At 40.2% G+C, this 22,292-nt stretch overlaps 1 protein-coding gene across 1 annotated transcript in view; it reads left to right on the plus strand.

The window, feature by feature from the left end:
• LOC139938484 (PRKR-interacting protein 1 homolog) overlaps positions 1-22,103 on the plus strand; it is a 53,396-nt gene extending 31,293 nt beyond the window's left edge. The window contains exons 2-6 of the mRNA XM_071934043.1: positions 1,384-1,462; positions 5,938-6,038; positions 6,545-6,630; positions 8,881-8,939; positions 20,881-22,103. Of these exons, the coding sequence (XP_071790144.1) occupies positions 1,384-1,462; positions 5,938-6,038; positions 6,545-6,630; positions 8,881-8,939; positions 20,881-20,987 (432 nt within the window). The 3' untranslated portion in view covers positions 20,988-22,103. The remainder of the gene's footprint in view (positions 1-1,383; positions 1,463-5,937; positions 6,039-6,544; positions 6,631-8,880; positions 8,940-20,880) is intronic.
• The last annotated feature ends 189 nt before the right edge of the window (positions 22,104-22,292 follow it).

Raw genomic sequence — 22,292 nt, forward strand, 5'->3', positions numbered from 1 at the left:
TGAACATGACATGTATGACTTTTTTGGTTTTTAGTCTAGGCTTAAAGTCACCTGGAAATAGATTTTTGTTTCTTCTTCAAACATTAAAGTATGTGTTTCTGAACAATAACGTAATTTTTTGAGAAATTGTTTTTAAATACAGTGGACACTATTGGTAATTGTCAAATACTAGTCTTCACACTAGGTGTAGCTCAACATATGCATAAACATACCTGTGAAAATTTTAGCTTAATCTGTTGTCGAAGTTGCTAGATAATAATGAAAGAAAAAACACCCTTGTCACACAAATTGTGCACGTTCAGATGCTTGATTTTGAGACCTCAAATTCTAAACTTGAGGTCTCAAAATCAAATTCGTGGAAAATTATTCTTCTTTCTCGAAAACTATGTCCCTTCAGAGGGAGCCATTTCTCACAATGTTTTATGCCATCAACCTCCATTACTCGTCACCAATTAAGGTTTTGTGATGATAATTATTTTGAGTAATTACCAATAGTGTCCACTGCCTTTAACGATTTATGTTTTAAAAAATAAATAAAGTTGTGTGAGGGTGACTCCGCCTACCCCTTTTGTGACGTCAATCGAGGCAGACTTTGCCTCGATCGAACATCGAACACGTACTTGCAAGTACATTCAAGTCCTAGTCATGAGTATGTAGTGTTCGAAAAAGTTTTTTTCTTGCATTTTCCGGCAATGTCAACCAGGTGTATTGCTGCTGGATGCAGCAAAACAACTAAAGATGGGGTCAGTTTGCAAGTCTTTCTCAGCGCTGTGCAGCAAACACTTTGAGCCGTCGTGCTTCGAGAATCTGGAATACACTACACATTTTGACATGAAGAAAAAAGTTCTTTTCTAAAACATGACGCCATCCCAACAATTTTTCCAGCTAGTGGGGAAGTCGAAGAAGGTACCTGACTAGAAGCATTTGCCTATAATGAACAAAATCAGGTATTGTTTTAACTTTGAGGGCATGTTTTTAGCTTGCGCCAAGCGTTATTATCTTGTGTTGGCACTGCATGCGATTCATCGCGCCTCAATTGACGTCACAAACAGCGCCCTCTCGGGTCGGCTTGTTTTCAAACTTGTAAATAGCATGAAAACTAATTTTTTTAAACCTTAGTTTATTGTTTATTCATATTCCACTCATCAAAACACATACTTTAGTGACAAAAGCTTTATTTTGACAAAATACCACTTCCAAGTGACTTTAAAGTATTTGACTGGAATGTGGTTCATTGAGTGTTTCAGCCCCTGTAAAAACAGGATCTTTTCTTCCTTTGCCCCCATTTCAGCAAACTTAACTTGTATCCATACTATCATAATATGTAGGTTATGTTTTTGAATATGCGTTTCTGTTACGTAAATGTGTACTTTCACTCTGCAGGAGAAACCTGTATATATTCCTGACAGACCCAAAGACAGAAAATCAAGAGAACCACCAGAATTTGTCCGCGATGTCATGGGTAGGTTGACTGTCAAAACGATTACTTACATACACGTATTGTGCATTTGTGTTATTTATTTGTATAACCATGGCATGTTTCCTTCCTCCATGGTATGACCCTGTATTTTGTTGTGGGTATGTTACCCGGGTTAATAATATGGCGAGGAAATAGCTTTTACTTTTTGTCAGAAGATTCTTTATTTGTCATTGACATCAATTCTGTCATGGCGAGGAATAAAACGACATGTTTACTGGTTGAGTCCTCTACTGTGAGTGTATCATGTTTACAAAAGTAACATTTTAAAGGAAAACAAATTTTAAATGGTTCGGCGTCTCCCGCCATTAGTTATGTACAGTATCCGATCGGCCAACATTTTTGGGCCGCACCTCAATTGGAAAACCACTCTAGAATACATGTTTTATGTTGCTCACCCTGCACGGGATACTGTACTAAGATTTGTTATTTAATACCTGATGACGTCATTATGACGTAATTAGTTAACGGCTAACGATTTTGGCGTTTAACTTTTCAAATGTTGTCCAAGTCTTTATCTTTCCGATGCCTAAGTATGAACATCATAGCTTTTATATTTGTTGAGATACAGCAAACACGTGAATGGTCATTTTTCAACATTAAAAACCTTGTCATGACGTCATCAATGACGTCACCATTCCTAAAAAGAGCCAATAAACAGCTCTGCCTGAGTAGCTCCACCCACAATTTACATAAACGACGACCGTTGTACAAGGTTCCTTTATTGTGGGTCATTATAGCAGGGTGAATATTCATGCATCGGCCTCTGCGCGATGACGAACCACCCGGTGAAGCTTACCCGCGCTACTTAAAGGCGAATGAATAGACTTTGTGCTTATGACATGCCAAGTAACACAACCAGTTCCCTCTGTTAAAATGCGAATGAATAGATTGTTTGTTGTGACCTACAGAGCGCCGAAGGCACAGTATTTGGGAATTATAATAATAATAATAATAATAATAATAAAGATATTTATAACGCGCAAAACATATCCACCCAAGGGGAGCTCAAGGCGCTCACAAGAAGAAAAGTAATTAAAAATGGGGTGTCATTAAGTGTGTTTTCAGTTTGTTCTTGAAGTTATCAACAGTCTCACATGTCTTCACTTAGTTAGGGAGTTTGTTCCACAAGCGAGGAGCGGCGGAAGTAAATGCTTGATCACCCTATGATCGTTTCGATTTGGGGACAACTAGAGAGAGATCACTGGAAGACCGGAGACCTGAGCGAGATGGCTTATGGATGTTGATGAGAGAAACGATATATTTAGGTGAGGAGGACTTTAATGCACGGAAGGTGATGAGAAGGACTTTGTATGCAAGTCGCTGTTCAACTGGTAACCAATGGAGGCTTCTTAGGACTGGCGTAATGTGCGAGTATTTCCGTGTGTTTGTGACAAGACGGGCTGCGGCATTCTGGACCCGTTGGAGCTTCTGAACTAGGTAATTTGGGAGACCTAGCAGTAGACAATTGCAGCAGTCAATTTGAGATGTAATAAAAGCGTGAGCGAGCTGCTCAGTAGTTTTCGGAGTGAGAAACTTGCGAATCAGGCGAATATTACGAAGACTGTGAATGAAATGCAAGTTTCACACAGTTAGACACTTGTGACTCCATTGTCATGTTGGAGTCAAAAATAACCCCAAGATCTCTGACTTTACCAGCACGGGAAATTGATGTGGTGCCAATGTGTACGTCTTGGACTTCAAGCTTAGCAATCTGTTGCTTTGATCCCAGCAAGAGAAATTCGGTTTTTGCATCGTTGAATTTTAAGTAGCTCTCTCGCATCCACTTCCTGATATCACTGATACAGGCTTCGGTGTGAGAGATCCATCTGTCAAGTTGTTCTTGTACTGGCGGGCATGAGAAGTAGAGCTGCGTATCGTCGGCGTATATATGATAGAAGAGATTGTGTTTCTTGATGATGTTATGTAGTGGAAGGGTGTAGATGTTAAACAATTTAGGATCGAGAACTGATCCTTGTGGAACAGAAAACTTCAGATGAACTGTGTTGGAAGTGGCGTCTCGGACACAGACTGCCTGCGATCTTTTTGAGAGGTAGGATTTGAACCATTGGAGAGCTTTCCCGCCAATGCCAATCTGCTGTAATCTCTCTAGCAGAATGTGGTGGTCAACAGTGTCGAATGCACCGCTCAAATCCAGAAGGATGAGACCAGTCACCTTTCCACCATCCATTGCTGTGAGTATGTCATTATTTACTCGTAGGAGGGCAGTCTCAACACTGTGATTTTCTCTGTACGCCGATTGGAAGTCGTCATGAAGGTTATTATCTTTCAAGTAGGACTGAAGACGAATGGATATAACTCGTTCAATAACTTTTGAGAGGAAGCTGAGGTTTGCCACTGGACGGTAACTTGCAAGGTCATGCTTGTCGAGATGAGGCTTCTTCAAGAGCGGTTTCACGAGTGCATGTTGCATGCAAGCTGGAAAAATGGCAGAATGGAGAGACTTATTTACTATCTCTGCAATGTATGGGGCAAAGATGTCAACATGTTTTTTCAGGAGGCCCGTGTGAATTCGATCAAGCTCACATGACGATGTTGGTGAACTCATGATAACTTTCTTTACTTCATCAGTAGAAGTAAGGATGAAGTCATTCAGCAATATTGTGGAGGGTGATGGAACCCCTTGAGCACTGGACTGAGAACGGCTTGTCTTTGTTTCATTATGCAGGTCGATGTCGTCGCGAATCATGGTGATTTTGTTTACAAAGAACTGCGAGAATTTCTCAGCTAAGGTCTGGTTGCAAGAGGTATCAGGAAGAACTGGCTCTTTCTTGCGATGCATCAGTATATCTGTGATGCTGTACAGACGTTTTTGGTCACCCATGCACTCTGCAATGGACTGTGAGTAGTAGTGTGTTTTTGCTGTCTCTATTTTTTGAGACACGGCTTGATGTTGTTTGGAATACAGGTCTCGGTAAGCATCGCACTTGGTCTTTCTCCACTTACGCTCAAACATTTGACAGCATGAATCTCCTCAGTCATCCATGGGCATGATGGCTTTATGACCACAGTTCTTTTCTTCTTAGGGGCTAGCTGATCTATAAGAATGGAAAGAGAGTTGTCATATCTTTCCACGCAACAAGATACGTCAATGTTTACGAAATCAATTGCAGACAGAGATAGATGAACTTCAGATCGAAACTGTTCTCTGTCGATCGATTGTAGAGGACGAGTTGTTACAGTTTTTCGAACAGAGGGTGGTTTTTTCAGATTTAGATCACACTGAACCGCATTATGATCAGAAAGACCGAGGATAACAGACACATTGGAAATGACATTGTCTGAACAACGAGTGATGAGCAGATCAAGTGTGTGTCCATGTAAATGAGTTTCTCCAGTGACGTGCTGCTTCATTCCATAGGTGGAAAGCAAACTTGTAAATTGCTGTGCATGTGAGTCGTTCGAATCATCGACCCATATGTTAAAGTCACCAGTCGGGACAACCTGAGGGGGATAAAGAACGAGGGTGTCAAGTAGAGAGGTAAATTCTTCCAAAAACGTGCTGAAAAGTATGCGTTGTCCATGTTCATCCACAGTATCCGGATGATAAATAATTATGAGTACAATGGATCGAAAATCACATGAAACTAGTACTCGAAGAGCTTCAAATGACTTGTAGTGCGCAACAGACTCACGTCGAACTGTTAGTGAGGATTTGAACAAAAGTCCGACGCCACCTCCACGCCTTGCTTGTCGAGCTTTGTGGTCGAAAGTATATCCCTTCGGGGTGCAGTTACCAATAGTGACCTCGTTATATATGACATGTGAAATGTGCACTAGGCAACAATGGTATAGACTGTCAGTAACGCATGTAGACAGCATTAGACTTAGCAGGTAAATCCATCGTTCTCAGGAATTGCGCATGCTCAGAAAAAATGTTAACAATTAACATTTACCTGATAAGTCTGCTGTAACCTTGTACCCAAAAATATCCCATCAAGCAAGGAAATGTTTTTATCCAAACATTTTGGTGCAGGTAATGACCACTGCTATCAATGATAAAACACATTATTTGCTTACCAAATTTCGCCCATATAGGGAACTCCTTTCCCCATCTTGCACCTTCGGCGCTCTATAATCTTTGGTTTTGACGGGGTCAAATGATGAAACATCATTTCTCTTTTCAGGACCAACTCCTTGAATGTGTACACATATATTTGGGCTACTATGGATCCAACAACTGCTGCAGTGACTTCGTTGTTTTTCAACAATTGTTACCAATTGGTGACAAATATGCACTGTGAAAAGAACCACAATGACATGGCTTTTGATATAGGTCATGTTATGATTTCATTTTAAATTGAATGCCACTTTACCTACAATCATCCAATTGAATTACAAGGATCAACTTTGGTATACATATGTATATTTAACCTTATTTTAATCAAGTATTTTTTGTACATTTCTATTTACCTTGAAACATATTGTCAATCCATCAGGATCCAGTGCTGGTGCTGGAAGTGGAGAATTCCATGTGTATAGAGGTTACAGACGTCGAGAGTATGGCCGACAGATGTACATACAAAACAAAGCTGAGCAGGTCATTCAGGCATTATATGTTTATTTCTCTGTTGTTAATGTTGTTTTCCCAATATTCCTCAATTCACAGACCCCTTTACAATAGGAACTAGCTATGCATTTTGGAATGGGATGTGACATTCATCACAAAGAATACGTGGATAGCTTACTTGCAAACTGTCCCAAAATGCATCATTATAATCACCACTTTGGCCTATCTGATGGGGTTCATGCCCTTGATTTCTGATTTTATCCAATGAATTCTTCTAGTCTTATGTAAAACATTTAAGATGAACTCTTGGGTGAAAAAACCTCTTTTTTGTAACGATGGCATATTTTTTGCGCATAACTTTACAGAACTAAACTAAAATTCCTTTCACTGTGGTCAGAAAAAGGTTATATTGCCTATTTGGGCCATTGCCCGACACAGGCGTTCATCGCCAAAATAGCTGCACGCTCTCTTTTTAAACCATAGCTTTAGGTGCATCTACACACTCATTGAAATGACACTTCATGTGTATCCACCAGGAGGAGCAAGCAAAAGATTTTCAGAAGAAACTAGAAGAAAATAAATCAAAAGCTGAGGAGAAGACAACCAAGAAAAGGAACAAAAGGTAAACTTTAGTCAATAGTAAGAGCTGTTTGATTCCTGACATGTGTATTTAAAAAAGCAATACTACTTGCTTGTTTAGGACTGCCAACCATGCTTACATTTTTATTTATTTATCAACAACAGTATGGAAACTTGTGTAAGTAGAGGCGAGCGACATGGACATTTGTGCGTGGAGTTAGCTGTGCAACAAAGCGGTCCCAGACTGCAGATGCATTTTTAGCATCAGTATCAGGTACATGTAGGCTCCAGGAATTGTATTTGCGAAGTCCTGTTGAACCCATGAACAGAAGGATATGGTCCACCTGTTTTTCTGCCTCATTCTTCACAGAAAAGTATAGTTCACATTGCTGACGAAAGATCTGGATAGCACTTGGCAAATCCGGGTCATCGTAAGACATACGGGGTGTGATTGAGTCATTCATGTTGTACACAGAGTTTAGCACTGAATAAATATGGCGACGAAGTAAACACTGCAGTTTTGTGCACCGCAAATGTACATGCACTAACGTTAATCAACAATACAGTACAGAACGAAGCAACTACGTGTTTATTTGTCACTCACCAATACCTTGTCATGTCCACGAGTTGTTGGTATTAATCTGGCATTCATAAATACCTCAGACAGTTTCGCTATTCCTATCAGTGGAGAGCGCGTCACGTGGGTGTATAAACCTTTGTTTATGACCGGTAAAAAGTTTTAATTCATGGGCGTGACACGGGATCTTGCACCTGTTCTCATAAGACAGTTTCTTCAATCCTATTGGTCGAGAGCAACGGCTGAAACAGTTGTGCCACATCAAGCATTACGCGCGACGCGCACAGTATTCCCTTATAAGGGGTTGTTTACCCGAGGGCGGCGGAGGGCTGTACCATTTCATAGCTGGAGGGGTGTTGTGTTGAAAGAAATCATTTAACAATGATAATTTTTGCATTTATTTACTTTTTGACCAAAAAGTGTTGATGTACTTGACCAAAAAGGTATATGAATGGGAATCTAAGTGTGTTGAATCGGTTTTCAACTAGTGGTTTAAACCCGCCGAGGCCTGGTTTTTGATAATTTACCTCGACTTCGTCTCGGTAAAATTATCGAGAACCAGGCCTCGTTGGGATTAAACCACTAGTTGAAAACCTCTTCACCACACATGTAGATTCCCTTATTAATGACGTTTTTTTTACCGCGCTACCACCATGTAATGAGTGGATATCTTCACAGAGTGTAACTTCCAGATACACGTTTATTCATTAGAGTAACTCATTACTTGGTAATTAGGGTTGTGGGAATAGCGCCCTCTAGTGTTGATATATTACAGTGTGTGCGTGTGCTCTCATATTCGGTACATGCTTGAGACTGAGAACAAAGCAAAAAAGGGAAAATAAAAGACCAGGGTGCTCCACAAGAAATTTTGTGTACAAAGTCTTGCTTTCAGATGCTTGGTTTTGAGACCTCAAGTTCTAAATCTGAGGTCTCTGGTCTATGGGAAAACCTAGGGTACAGGGACAATGGAAAGAACAAAAGATCACTCCCATCCTCTATAATCTAATTGGCTTCCCATGAATCAATGCATCCACTTCAAAGTAATCATTTTCACTTTTAAGGCACTCCGAGGTTCAGCCCCACTCTACATTCAAATCCTGTTGACACCCTGTACTACCAGACCAGGTCTGAGATTCACCAGCAACATGCTCCTTGTTCCCCGGTCTCGTTAGCCAACTAAGGGAAAGTTTTTTTTTTCCAGTACAACACCAAGGCTCTGGAATTCACTTCCTGAAACGTTGGCACATGGATGTTAAACATAAAGTAAATCAAATACACCTTTTCAACCTTATTATTCAAAGAATTACTATGTTCCTTGAAAATTAGGGGACATTTAAATAAAACTTTCAACCGTGGCATACATACATTATATTTTTTCTCCTTAAAAAAGTTCAAGCGACTCAGACTCGACCTTTGTGATTCATGATTCAGACTGATCCAAATGACACAGACTGAACATTGAGAATCGCGACTCATACCCATGGTATGAGGAGTCAAATATAAACTTGTACCATACACATCAATTGCACGTCCTTACTTTTACCCTGGTGTCCTGTATTAATCATGCCATGCAAGTGGTAAATTAATGGGGGGGTTTTAAGCTCTAAATACAATGTTAGAGGTGTTGAAAAAAACTGAAACATTAAGCAGACTCCAAGATCCAAAATTCTTTAAAGGTGGCAAAAAATAGCTTTAATAATGATGACTATTTTTTAGGATGAAGAAAAAACAGAAGATGTTTGAAAGAAAGAAGCAAAAACTTGAAGGAGCAGAAGGTGAGTCATAGATTGTTTGCGTTCGTTATGTTAGCAGTTTTTTATTTAAAAACAACACTAGATTTAAAAACAACAACTTTGAGCAGCATGTATAAGTAAAAGTTGGTAACATACCTAATTTTCCTAATTTGAAGAAGCTGATTCTGAATAATGATTGATTCATGTACCTAGGCTACATATGATGAATTAGTGTGCATCTGCTCAACACCTTTCACGGCGACCCCTTCAACACGGGAAATTCCCTTCAAATTTACACACTCGGGAGACGTTTTCATCAGTTTTAGAAAAGTGATTTTGTTAAACTTACAAAGTCGTTTGGCAGCGTAAAGTATATATTTCTCTCGTAACAGTACACTTTTACTATAACTAAGAGCCAGGAATGAGGGTCACTTTTTGATTGAAAAAAATGCATTTTGACTAAAATAATCAGTTTCCTATGGAGGTCACTCCACATTTTGTAATTTTTTGCGGGGGTTGTCCCAGTAAATTCAACGGCAAACTCGCTAGCATCCTCGCACCACTAGAAGTCGCATGGTTTATGAAACTAGATAAAATAACCTTTTCATCCATGCAACATGTTTTGTGATTGGTGGACTGGAAAAAGGGGCACTTTTTGTGTCAAATCATGAAGTCCGTTTGGGAGAGCTTGCACCTCCATAGTCTGGACAACGAGCCAAATGGCTAGTGGGTTATGTGGCGGAAAGCTATACCTCTTCAAACCGCGCCAAGCACAAACATTGTTCAATCGGAAGCAGAATACGATGTTTGGCAAAGCTTTTTTCTGTTTTAATTCATCATTCTTTATGCCTCAACAATAATTTTATATATAAGAAGCATTTTGATTCAACAATGTAGCGTTTTTAATGTCCAAAAATATGTCTTAATCTTGGAATTTTGTGCTTTTCTTCGACTCGAACATCACTAGACGTGGCTGGATCACTACATTTAGTTAATACATGTAGGTGTATTTTTTGCAGAGTATGTGGTGGGCATGCCAAAAATATTAATACTTCATTAAAAAAAATATAAAAATATAGGACTACATAAAATTAACACTCAACACATTAGTAGAAGGGTCTCATGTCCTTTTTTTATGTCCAAACTTGGTTTGTGGATTGGTCATGGGATCCCCTAGAAGCCTATTGATTTTGGACCCCCTCAGATAAATATTAAGCTCGTTATGGCTAAAACAAAAGAAATGTTGTCCGAGCGATATCTCAAGAAGGACTTGGCGTATCAACTCCAAACTTGGTTTGTGGATTGGTCATGGGATTCCCTAGAAGCCTATTGATTTTGGACCCCCTCAGATAAATATTAAGCTCGTTATGGCTAAAACAAAAGAAATGTTGTCCGAGCGATATCTCAAGAAGGACTTGGCGTATCAACTCCAAACTTGGTTTGTGGATTGGTCATGGGATTCCCTAGAAGCCTATTGATTTTGGACCCCCTCAGATAAATATTAAGCTTGTTATGGCTAAAACAAAAGAAATGTTGTCCGAGCGATATCTCAAGAAGGACTTGGCGTATCAACTCCAAACTTGGTTTGTGGATTGGTCATGGGATCCCCTAGAAGCCTATTGATTTTGGACCCCCTCAGATAAATATTAAGCTTGTTATTATGGCTAAAACAAAGAAATGTTGTCCGAGCGATATCTCAAGAAGGACTTGGTGTATCAACTCCAACTAAAGAGTTGGAACTCCGACACTAAAGAAGCGCGGAAATTGTGCGCTTACATTAAGGGTATTTACCAGCTTAGTAAGGATATTTTTGCTTGTGCGCAGGGAAACTCATCACACGTAATCTTTGCTTTGAAGCCTGCGCAGATATTTCAGCGCTTGCACAGGAAGTGGAGAATGGTGATTGTATCATGGAGGAAGGAAGAGAAGGAGTTTGAACGACCCACCAAACTGCAGAGTAACAAATGAAAACCCTGACAATGCCCCTGTCGGACCAGTGGAAAAAGATAGGAGACCTCCTGCAAGACGGCTGATTAGTGAGCGCGATTAGATCTCTTTGTGCAGAACGTGCGGTACCGCCACTCTGCACTGTTGCTTGCGTGTAAAGATGAATCATTGGAGGCAAGAATTGCAAAAATACACAGTTTTTGCATGTGAACATGTAGTGTGTTTTCTATGTCTTTCATGGATGCGCACATTGTACAAACGATTGCGATGTTTTTTTCGGTTCTTTTGGGTTTTTTTCACATGAAAAGCGGAGTTGAAGAAGGTGAGTTGTGATTGACTTCTTCATCTTCGTTTGCGGTGTTTTCATGGAAATATCACAGCTTTTTTTTATACATTTTTGGCAACTTTCCGGTCACTAGCGGCAGTTCAAAAATTGGGTACATGTATTAGCACATGAGGGTAGTTTGTATTCAATTGTGTTCATCGTTTAGGTGTTCGATAGCGTCCAAAAATGTTATCGCATCTCAAAAAAAAGTATTTTTTTCTTTATTACATGTATATCCATACGATATACGAGGCCATAGTTGCGTGAAGAACCAAGTGCGCACACGCAAAGTCACAGACGCTAGTAGGTTGCTCATTGTATCTATAAGGTATGTGGGTGATAATGAGGTGAGGCTAAACGACTGTGGTACCACGGGTTTCGGCTTTTGAAGTCCCTTCAAACTCCTTCTCTTCCTTCCTCCATGATTGTACATGTATGCACAGAGGCTGGTTGAAAGCAGAGCCATCAAGCTGGGCTGTGTTCTAAAGTTTGCTTCACTTATTTGTGAAATTCCTTGTTGATAGGTGACCTAATTGAGGGGAAGTTATAGCTTGACATTGCATTAATCTTGCATATTGAATTGATATGTCTCCTTAGAGCGCCCCCTACTAGCAGGAGTATGAAAGGCATGTACAACTACAAAATTATGCGAGTTTTAAACACCTATTATTTCACCAAGATTTATTACAGTCCAAAACTAATCAAGGTGTAATTGATTTACTGAGAAATCAGACCCAATGGCTAGCTGGCAAATTGTGCGCAACCACGGCTATGTGAAGACTGCCTTGAAATGTGCAGCGCCGTGTACGTGGCAGCTTTCACTTCTCACTGCTCTCTGACAATATTGCCTTTTATCTGTCATATAGAGTTTTTCCACCTTTCAAAACTCAAAATGTATGATAACATGTATAGATCACGATGAGGGCTTCTGTTTCCAGTTCAATGTTACCAATCCGATGCATTTTATGCTTGTTTCTGGTATCATTCGTGTACAAAACAATGAACCTGCACTACCTGTTAGAAGACAGCAGTTCTTTGTTCAATGCTCTTCCCATTGTTCCGGACCTATTGAGAACTCCAGATCATTGCACTGTGACGTACCTGCCTCAGTACCTCACAACAATGAGACGCAATCAGCCTCTATTTATAACTAAGAACGCGGCTTTGACTCCCTTTGAACATGGTATCCAATACTCTGCCATCTTTTTGCGTGAACTATGATCACCAACTCTCTGAAATGTCCTGTTTCTGCCGAGACCTGTCTGACTTTGGACTCCCTAAACCTCCTATGCCGACCATGTCTTACACACTAATTTCATGGAACGGATACACCAATGCCTCCCCTGTTCCGGCAACGAAAATGCTGGCGCCACCGAGGCAAACGAGGAGGAACGATAACTGGTAGGAAAATATCTAATTCGTAACAATCTAGTTTATCTAGTTGGATCGGCCCAACTTCAACTCAACCTGGCCACAATGAACAAACCAATCAAAATCGTCAATACAACAGACCTACATGTAACCCCGCTAACCTGGCACCACTTGTTAGGGCCAAACCTTACTCAAACCTCAATGTCCAAACATGGAACGCCAATTCTTTGTGCAACAAAACTCGCACATTTGTTGACTATATTTTGGAGAATGATGTTGATATCATGTTCTTAACTGAAACCTGGCTTACCACACATACCGGTAATACAGTTGTGACATGGGAGTGTACGTACTCCCCCTGGCTATGGATTTCTTATCATTCCCCGCGGAAACGTAAATCAAGGTGGTGGAATTGGGGTCCTCTTCAAGAAATCCCTTGATCTGTTTATAACACCTTCTTGCTTTGAAACTCTCAACTTCGAACATGTTTGTGTCAAGAACAAGAGTAAAACAATACTATTTGTGGCAGTTTATCGACCTCTTCCGTCACCTGCTAATGGCCTCAAGACCTCTGACTTCTTGATTGAGTTTGAGCTGTTCCTGGATGAACTGTCCCTATCCCCCTGTCAACTGGTGATCCTTGGAGACTTTAACATCCACGTTGATATCCCAGAGAAATGGGACGTCCGACAGTTTCTCACAGTTATAGAAACCATTGGTTTTTGTTAACACATATCGGGACCTACTCACAAACTAGGCCATACATGTACGCTTGATTTATTAATCACTCGTTCTGATGATGACATTGTTCAAGCTACTGAAATACACCCTGTTCTGTACTCCAATCACAACATTGTAAAATGCATCCTCATGTGTGAAAACCCCTCTCCGCTGAAGATAACTAGAACATCTCGTGAGTATGGAAAGTTGAATTTAAACTTGTTTAAAGATCTCCTTGCTGAACGTCTTAGAGAGATTACAACAGATGGAGACGCCCCAGCTGTACTGTCGGAGATGTTGGAATCCCTCACACTCTCTGTACTCGATGAAGTATGTCCAGTCACCACCAGAGTTCGTGTTGTAAAGTCCAGACTTCCATGGTACAGCAACATGATCCATGAAGAAAGACGAACTCGTCGTCGGCTTGAACGCAGATGGCGCAAAAGTCGCTCGGATGCCGATTTCAGCACATTTACTGCTCAGAAGCCAGAGTTTGTCAGCTGATAGCCGACGCCAAAATTTACTACTTTTTAAGCAAATTCACCAATGCCAGCTCTAAAGAAATGTACACCATGATCAATGGTCTTCTAAATACTTCCTTTCAAAATACTACCAGTCTATGACTCTGATACCAAACTTGCCAACAACTTTATGTCCTTTGTCGACAAAGTTGAGAAAATCAGGTCTAATATTCAACCTGAGACCCCTATACTCACTGGGGTTGCCCAGCACACTGACTGTCTTCATTCCAGCAAAACGATGCCTACTTTTGAGTCCATCACCAACTCAGAGGTTGAACAACTCATCGGCCGATTTAAACCTGCTCACTTGACACTATTCCGTTATGGCTAATCAAAGAGTGTCTACCCATCCTGCTACCTGTTATAACCAGAATTGTGAATGCCTCGCTGAAGTCTGGTGTTTTCCCTGAAACATTAAAGCAGTCCATCATCACACCTGTGCTTAAGAAACCTACCATGGATTGCAATGTACTCAGTAGCTTTCGCCGGATTTCTAATATTATATTCCTTGCCGAACTTACTGAAAAGGCTGCATCATGTCAAGTCATAAACCACGTCAACAACAACTTTGATGAGAAATTTCAATCCGCTTATAAAGCACACCGCAGTACAGAAACGGCCTTGCTCAAGGTCAAAACTGACATTTCACATTCTCTTGACAAAAACAAAGTTGTTCTCATGGTTTTACTTGATATGTCTGCAGCCTTCGATACAATTGATCATCATATTCTTTTGGATAGGCTTGAGACCCGTTTGGTATCACAGGTGTTGCCCTTGCATGGTTCTAGTCTTACCTACATGTAAATGATTGCTGTACCAAATTGTCCATTAGAAATGCAGTATCTGATAACCATGTTCTTAAATGCTCCATACCACAGGGCTCTGTTATAGGACCACAGGGATTTATCATGTACACTCATCCCATTGGTGACATCATCAGATACTACAATATAAATTTCCATGTCTATGCCGACAACACCAAACTTTATACTGAATTTGACCCCAAGGTTCTAGGGCCCTTAGAAATCTTTCTACCTGCATTTCTCAAATCAACACCTGGATGAGTAGTAATAGGTTGCAACTATATCAAGTCCAAAACTGAATTTATGGTGTTTGCCTATCCCAGGGTTCTTAACACACTTTCCAACATCCAGCACGATTTAGATGACATATCCATCAACCCCTCTGCTACTGTTAAAAATTTGGGTGTAAATCTGGACTCATCCCTCTCCATGACCAGTCACATAAATTCTGTATTTAGAGTGTTAACTTTCATATCCGTAATTTATGGCGTATTCACAGGTTTCTTACTCAGTCGTCATGCCATCATGCTGTCAGATCATTGGTTCTTTCTCGCATTGACTACGCCAACACACTATTGTACAGAGTCAGAGAAGTATATCTCAAGCGTCTACAGCACCTTCAAAACAAAGCTGCTTGTTTTGTGTTTGCCTGTGGCAAAGAACAAAATTCTTCTGACCTGCTGAGATCTCTTCACTGGCTGCCAGTATGAGAAAGAATCAAACACAAAATCCTCCTGTATGTTCACAAATGTCTTCATGAACAAGCACAAAAATACCTCACAGAAAACATCATCCTCTACAATACTGGTCGTTCTGAAGACCGAAGAAGGCTCCGCTCTGCTTCTGACGTCACACGCTTGGTTGTTCCTCGCTCCTATAAAAAGGCTGGAGACAATCTATTTTTTAAGGAGTCTATGCTTGTAATTGTGGATTGAGCGGAAATAATTTATGTAAGGAAGTAGGTTTGTTTATCTCTTGTTTCTCAAACTCATCCGAAAAGACGGGTGGATCAAGGGTATTTTATAATGTCCTTTGTTCCTGAATCAAATCGTCTTTACTTGTGAAAGTTGTTCTTGTTTGTGTAACTAAATTTATATTAGTAAATTCTCAAGCATGAACGAAAAATGTGTTGCTTAAAAATCCTTCAAAATCCAAATATTTTGAGTAGAAAGATTAAACCATGAATTTTAAACCATGAATTTGAACGCTTACAATGAGCTCTACTCACCAACATTGGACCAATGAAAAATTGATTGTGGATTAACAATACATGTACATATCAACATTTACTGTATCATTGAGTATTGCTGCACCTGGTATGTGTATCAGCGTACATTTTAAGAGAATATGATCCATGGTCTTGTTCTTTAAACAACAAAGAATAAGCCAAACTTATGGAAACCCGAGTAATGAGTGTCTCTTTATGGAAACACCAGAAACTCAAACACTTTCAAAAGTACCTTGAGATCATTTGTAAGTGCAAGTTGATTGCAGAATTCAACTCACTTTGATACTACTTTGTAAGTGCATGGTGTGAATGTGTGAAACACACTCAAAACTCTGAACTGGATACTCGACATAACTGGGTACCTGAATCCTGACAACAGCTGTATGTAACTACAGCAGAACCTGACTATTTTTGCATGTAAAGTATTGTCATCTGCTAGGTTTTCTGTGCCGTTTTAAATGTGATTTTCAGGGACAAGGACTCAAAATTAGCCTTGGTATCCATCATTTTCGGAATCAGCATCCCAAATTATGTAAATTACGTGTAGGTGTGTTACCAACTTTTATTCAAAAATGCCGCTCACCTCCTTAACTAGAGACCTTTTTAATTAATTCAATAAATGAGGGGCTGCTGAAGCAAAGGCCCTATCCCCCCATGATCTGTTAGTTCTTACCTCTATCAGTTTCATATTTGTCGATTGATCGAAGGCTGGAACAGTTGTGCCACATCACGCAATACGCACGACGCGCACAGCAATCTCCTTATAAGGAGTTGTTTACTAAGGGCTTTACCATTCCATTGAAGGGGTGTTGTGTTGAAAACAATCATTGAACAATTAACATTTTTGCATTTATTTTACTTTTTGACCTAAAAGTGTTGATGTTTTTTTACCGAAAAGGTATTTATGAATGGGAATCAAAGTGTGTTGAATTGGTTTTCAACTAGTGGTTTAAACCCGCCGAGGCCTTGTTCTTGATAATTTACCTCAACTTCCTCTTGGTAAAATTATCAAGAACCAGGCCTCGGCGGCTTTAAACCACTAGTTGAAAACCTTTACACCACACATTGATTGCCTTAATAATCCCCATCTGGTTATTAAGTAAATCAATGAGATGTTCATCTAATCTTAGACTAACTGAAATGAGGTTTGAAGGTTTAATTCAAAGTCACAGATGTAAAAAATTTAAGTTTGTATTATGGAAATTACAACATGTACCATCACCCCATCCTGACTCCCATGAACGCATCTGAGTGTACCAGGGAAAGTTACAATGCTTTAAAATAAATGCAATTCCTGTTCCCTCGTGAACAAAAGTTTGGTTTAATAAAAGTTAAGAGTTTGGTCTAATGAACCATAAAATTCACTCAGCAAACCCAAACTGATTGTAATTGATCATGAATTTGTCATTAATAATCAATCTCAATTTTGTAGGCTCCGAAGGACTTGCCTCTCACAAATTTGAAGACTAATTCCTGTGCAACCTAATTTTCATAACCTTTACAAATGTGAGCAGTGTTCACCCAAACGTGAATTGTTTTTCGGACTTTTTGGTGTCATATGAAAGTTGAGTCCATAAGCTATCTATACATGTAAACCTTTTCCCCCAGAACTGTATATTATTGAAAACATGCAATTTAAATAATGACAATTTTGATCAAATAACTGTTAACATGACTGTACCTCAGTTCCTTGACTATACATAATACATATGCCAATTGCAAGGAGACGTATATTAAATACAAATAATGAATGTTTATGAGTGCAATGGTGCGAATATGTTCATGAGTGGAAAGATGGAATGTTCTATTCAACGAGGCGGAGCCGAGTTGAATGGAACATTCCACCATTTAACAAATGAAAATATTTGCACTAGTGCACGAATGAAAAACATTCATTATTTGTTTTATATAACATCCAAGTAGGTCCAACTGTCATTTTGATTGAAGGATACAACTTTCAAAACATTAATTGTGAGATTTCTTGTGGGTGGCCTGTTGGATTCAATAGTGACTATGTGCGTTCTGTACAGCTATTTTGAGGCATGCAGACGCCAAATGTAGCATTATGTGCGTGCATTATGTGCGTGCATTATGTGCGTGCATTATGTGCGTGCATTATGTGCGTGCATTATGTGCGTGCATTATGTGCGTGCATTATGTGCGTGCATTATGTGCGTGCATTATGTGCGTGCATTATGTGCGTGCATTATGTGCGTGCATTATGTGCGTGCATTATGTGCGTGCATTATGTGCGTGCATTATGTGCGTGCATTATGTGCGTGCATTATGTGCGTGCATTATGTGCGTGCATTATGTGCGTGCAGTAGCACTGCTGCCATACCAAAGATGCCACGCACGCAGTGATGTTTCACCATGCAATAGTACTTTTCGGATGGAAACAAAAAATGCACTGTGAGTGTCATAGCTTGCATTAGTACTTATATTCGCTATCACGTGACGGACAATCCTCCGATCAAATGGCAAGGATATGCTTGGGTGTTATGTAAAACTTACTAATATGGTTCTCAGCTAATGTGGTTTTGTAGATTACTATACCTCATACATATGCATGATCGAGAGTCTAGTTCTTACTGGTCCATTCATCACCAGTACCAGGTGCTAACTTTGATATTTACCAAGCGTGCACACGAGTAATCACGCTCATGGTTTATGCGTATGACAAGTAGAACAGCGCCCGGGCAGCCCGGGAGCTACATTCTACTTGTCAAGCGCATTACCGATGTCAGACCCGGGGGCTGTTCAATTTGTCATGCACTCTGTTCTGATGCTGAATATGTATGAAGTGTAGTAAAACAAATAAAGTATTTTTTTAACATGGTTTATTTTGGGTAAATAGTCGATATTAGCTCCCCTCAATTTTAGAAGTTGACAAACTAGTTCCCTCGGCTTCGCCTTAGGAACTAGTTTGTCATAGCCTTGATCAAGGCTGTTGACGTACTGTTCCCCGGCCCGGTTCGCGGCACACGCATGCAGTACATTCACAAATGTACATTACCATACATTGTACAGCGAGAACAGTATAGCGTAGTCGTGAGAACGGTCGTGTCTTTGTATTTTCAACCTCATACACGTGGCTCAAACAACAGCCTTGATGGGTTTGTAAAGCTTTATCGGAATTCCGATAAACGGGTATTCATGATGTGGGCGTGTCATTCTAAACATTGGCCAATCACAGGCGCGATTGAGAATGACGTATTACTGCTAGCAATCATGCCACATCCATGTGTGTGTACGCTGAACGCTAGCTGTATATGTACATGTACTGTACTACGTGCTTTTTATAGCAGTGTCGGGAGCGTGGTGTATATATAGCTATGATTGTAAGGGGTCTGAATGCGCTGCCGGACGGGTGAGCTGGACATGACTCGCCCGGTCGGTAATGGTATGGAACAACTTCGAACAACTTCCGTTGTCTTGCGTTTCATTATAACACGAGGACTATAATTACAACGTAGGTGGTAGATTTGTCCCTGAATTGGAAGCTGCTGTACTATATAAGTGTAACGTTGTAGTGTAGTACTAGTAGTATGGCAAGAGTTAGTTTATGAAATTGAACTTTATTTAGTTGTTGTTCAGCCACACGCCATCTTCTACCGTCTGTCGACAACACATATTTTCGATCCCCAACTTTGATTTACCGCGAGAAACGTAATGAATAATATATTTCTACCTTAAGACAAAATAAACAGCTGGGTTTCTTATCTCATCTGGTCTGTGTTTATGCTTCAAGGGGATGGGGTGTGTTGTACTGTCATATGCCCAACACCTAAGAATTCTTACCAAGTAGCCATCTTGCCGGAAACCCATGACACCTGGATACTTTTTTAACCTTTCTCAAACACATTTCACATGGTCTAATTTCCTTCCTTCTATTTCTAAACCCATGATTGATGCATTAAACGCGGCTGTTATATTTTGTTGAAAGTTTCTGTAGTTGTGTTGCAAATTACACACCATTGATTTCCAGCGACTTACAGTTTTGTTTTACTAGTAGGGATTTCTCCCTCGCCCGCCGCCATTATTGCAACTATACTACAGCCACTGCTTGTTTACAATACGTCGACGAGCACATGTGTGCGAGTGCTTGCAGAACAACGTTGTGATTGACAGCGAGAGTTTATAGGTCAACCAACAACCAATGAGAACGGGTTGTTAGTAAACATTAGCATAATGAGCTCCGCCCTAAATTTTGGCAGATACAAAACCATCAAGGCGCTACTTGGGAAGACCCATGTACCGTAAGTGTACCGTATACTGATGGTACATGTACATAGTACGTATGTGTACATACGCTGTACACGTATATGCACTGGGTTATGTATGGGGGTGCGCTGGCGGAATTCAGTGATGGGGACTGGGATTTTGCAGATCGCGGCTGGCTGTAGCGCCTTGATCAAGGCTAAGTTTGTCATTGATAATTTTTAGACTAATTAACATTAAGCTATCTGGGCTGGCCCATTTCTGTGCCACCCACATGGACCCCTCATATTGGCCCAGATTGCCGATACGAATCCCAGGTAGTGCTCATGGGATAAACCAGATTTCTTCCCCCCAAGATCATGCAGATGGGCCCCAGATGTATCCCATCGGCCAACCCATTTGGCCAATATGAATCTTGGGTGCAGGATCACGTGGGGCCCATACTACCCCATCAGGACACACGATATCGCCCATGTAGGACACTCATGAAAATATGCTGGTACCCATAATATGGGGCCCATGTGGGACAAATGGGGTAGATCTGGGCTTACCAATATGGGCCCAATTAGAATCCCAGGTGCAGGATGAGAAGGGGCCCATAATATGGGTTACACCATGTGGGGCGCATGTAGGTCCCAGTCCATATTTGAATGATATAGTCTTCTTTCGAGTTGTTTTTAAAAATGTTCGATACCCGCAGTGTTGGCTGATTGAGACTCTTAATGTAGTTATATTTTGTCACGGCAGTTTTTTTTTTAGGGGGGGGGGTTAAAGTTAATAGTGGCATAGTTCAATGCTGAGAGCCTGTAATTTCTTTAGTTTTTATTATTTTACTCCTTATTGTTAGGAAATGAATGTGAAATGAACACTGAGGAGGTGAAGGAGCAAGATCTGTCGGAGACTGGTGATAATGATGATGCAGAGGAGAATTGCTTCTTGATTGGTGGAAGGTGATGGAATTCAACATGATCATCACAATCAAGCACCTTGCCTGATGTTGAATTATGAACGGACAGAGCTGCCAAACACCAATTTATATAAACTCTTGGAACATAACAGTGGTGCTCTTTACAAAAACTGCAGTCAACTTATTACACATTTCACTTAAACTAACATTGAGTTTCTGTTCAGCCCATGCTGTGGCTTGTACATGTACCATTTCTCTCAGACCATATTTATCATGGCACATACGTGTAGGCTAGTTTGGGTGACAAATTCTGCCATAAATTGTGGAACATGTATCAATTGTCTAGAGGGAAGTAAGCCACCAATGTTGAAAAAAGTCTCATTAAACTCTCGGACGCAGACAGTTCATATCTTCAATCATCAAAACCAATGCTCATACTCATTGTGCCAACATCTTGAGTACATGTATATGTATCCATGTCAGTTGGAACAGGGTTGTTGTAGCTGTAGGCTGCTGGTGAAGTAACTTGCAAAATGAGACTGCCTTGACGAGCCCATTTTATTTGTGGGACTGCGGGTGGCAATATCTTCAAATGTTGTAAATACAATAAATGTTTACATAACTGAACTGTAAAGGCTTCTTTGTGCACCATCTGCTTCCATCACTTTAGCAATATTTATTATCTATCTGTTTACACACCTACGTAAAATGCTCCTGTCTGTCAACCGCTTTAAAATAGTGTGATCAATTGGTATCTAACTGAGTAGTGGCAGAAACTATTCTCTGAAAAGTCTATGAAAACAAAACCTTGTCAGATATCTTGAGAATGTACTACGGGAGTATTTTCACACTTTCAGGAAAGAAAGATCTGAGAGGATTAATGCAGGGTTTTCCACAGGGTTAAATTTTGTCCGGGCGCTAAACCAATCCTGCACTATCGTCAAATTGCACTAATCATTCCTGCACTGTTGTCAAATTGTGCAAATAATTCGTGCGCGATCTCCAAATTGTGCAAAATATTTCATATCTATCGGCATATTGCGCACAAATTATTCATGCTCAAATAGATAAGCCGATTGCACAAACCACAAAACATTCATTCCGATCCTGCACGGTTGGCAATTACACAAACTATAATTCCTGCAAGATCGACTGATTGTGCCAATATTTTTGTGCAAATCATTTCAGCAAAAATTTTTTAATGGCCGGACGTATCGACCCTAGCAGAGTCTTTCTGGAAGGCTAAATGACAACACAACAAACATGAACAGGTAACTAAAGTGAAACATAAGCAGTGAAGTGGAAATACATGAATTGGGTTAGAAAGCATACAGAAAAAAAAGCAATGGGTA

This window comes from Asterias amurensis, chromosome 6 (assembly GCF_032118995.1).
Source record: "Asterias amurensis chromosome 6, ASM3211899v1".
Classification (NCBI taxonomy): domain Eukaryota; kingdom Metazoa; phylum Echinodermata; class Asteroidea; order Forcipulatida; family Asteriidae; genus Asterias; species Asterias amurensis.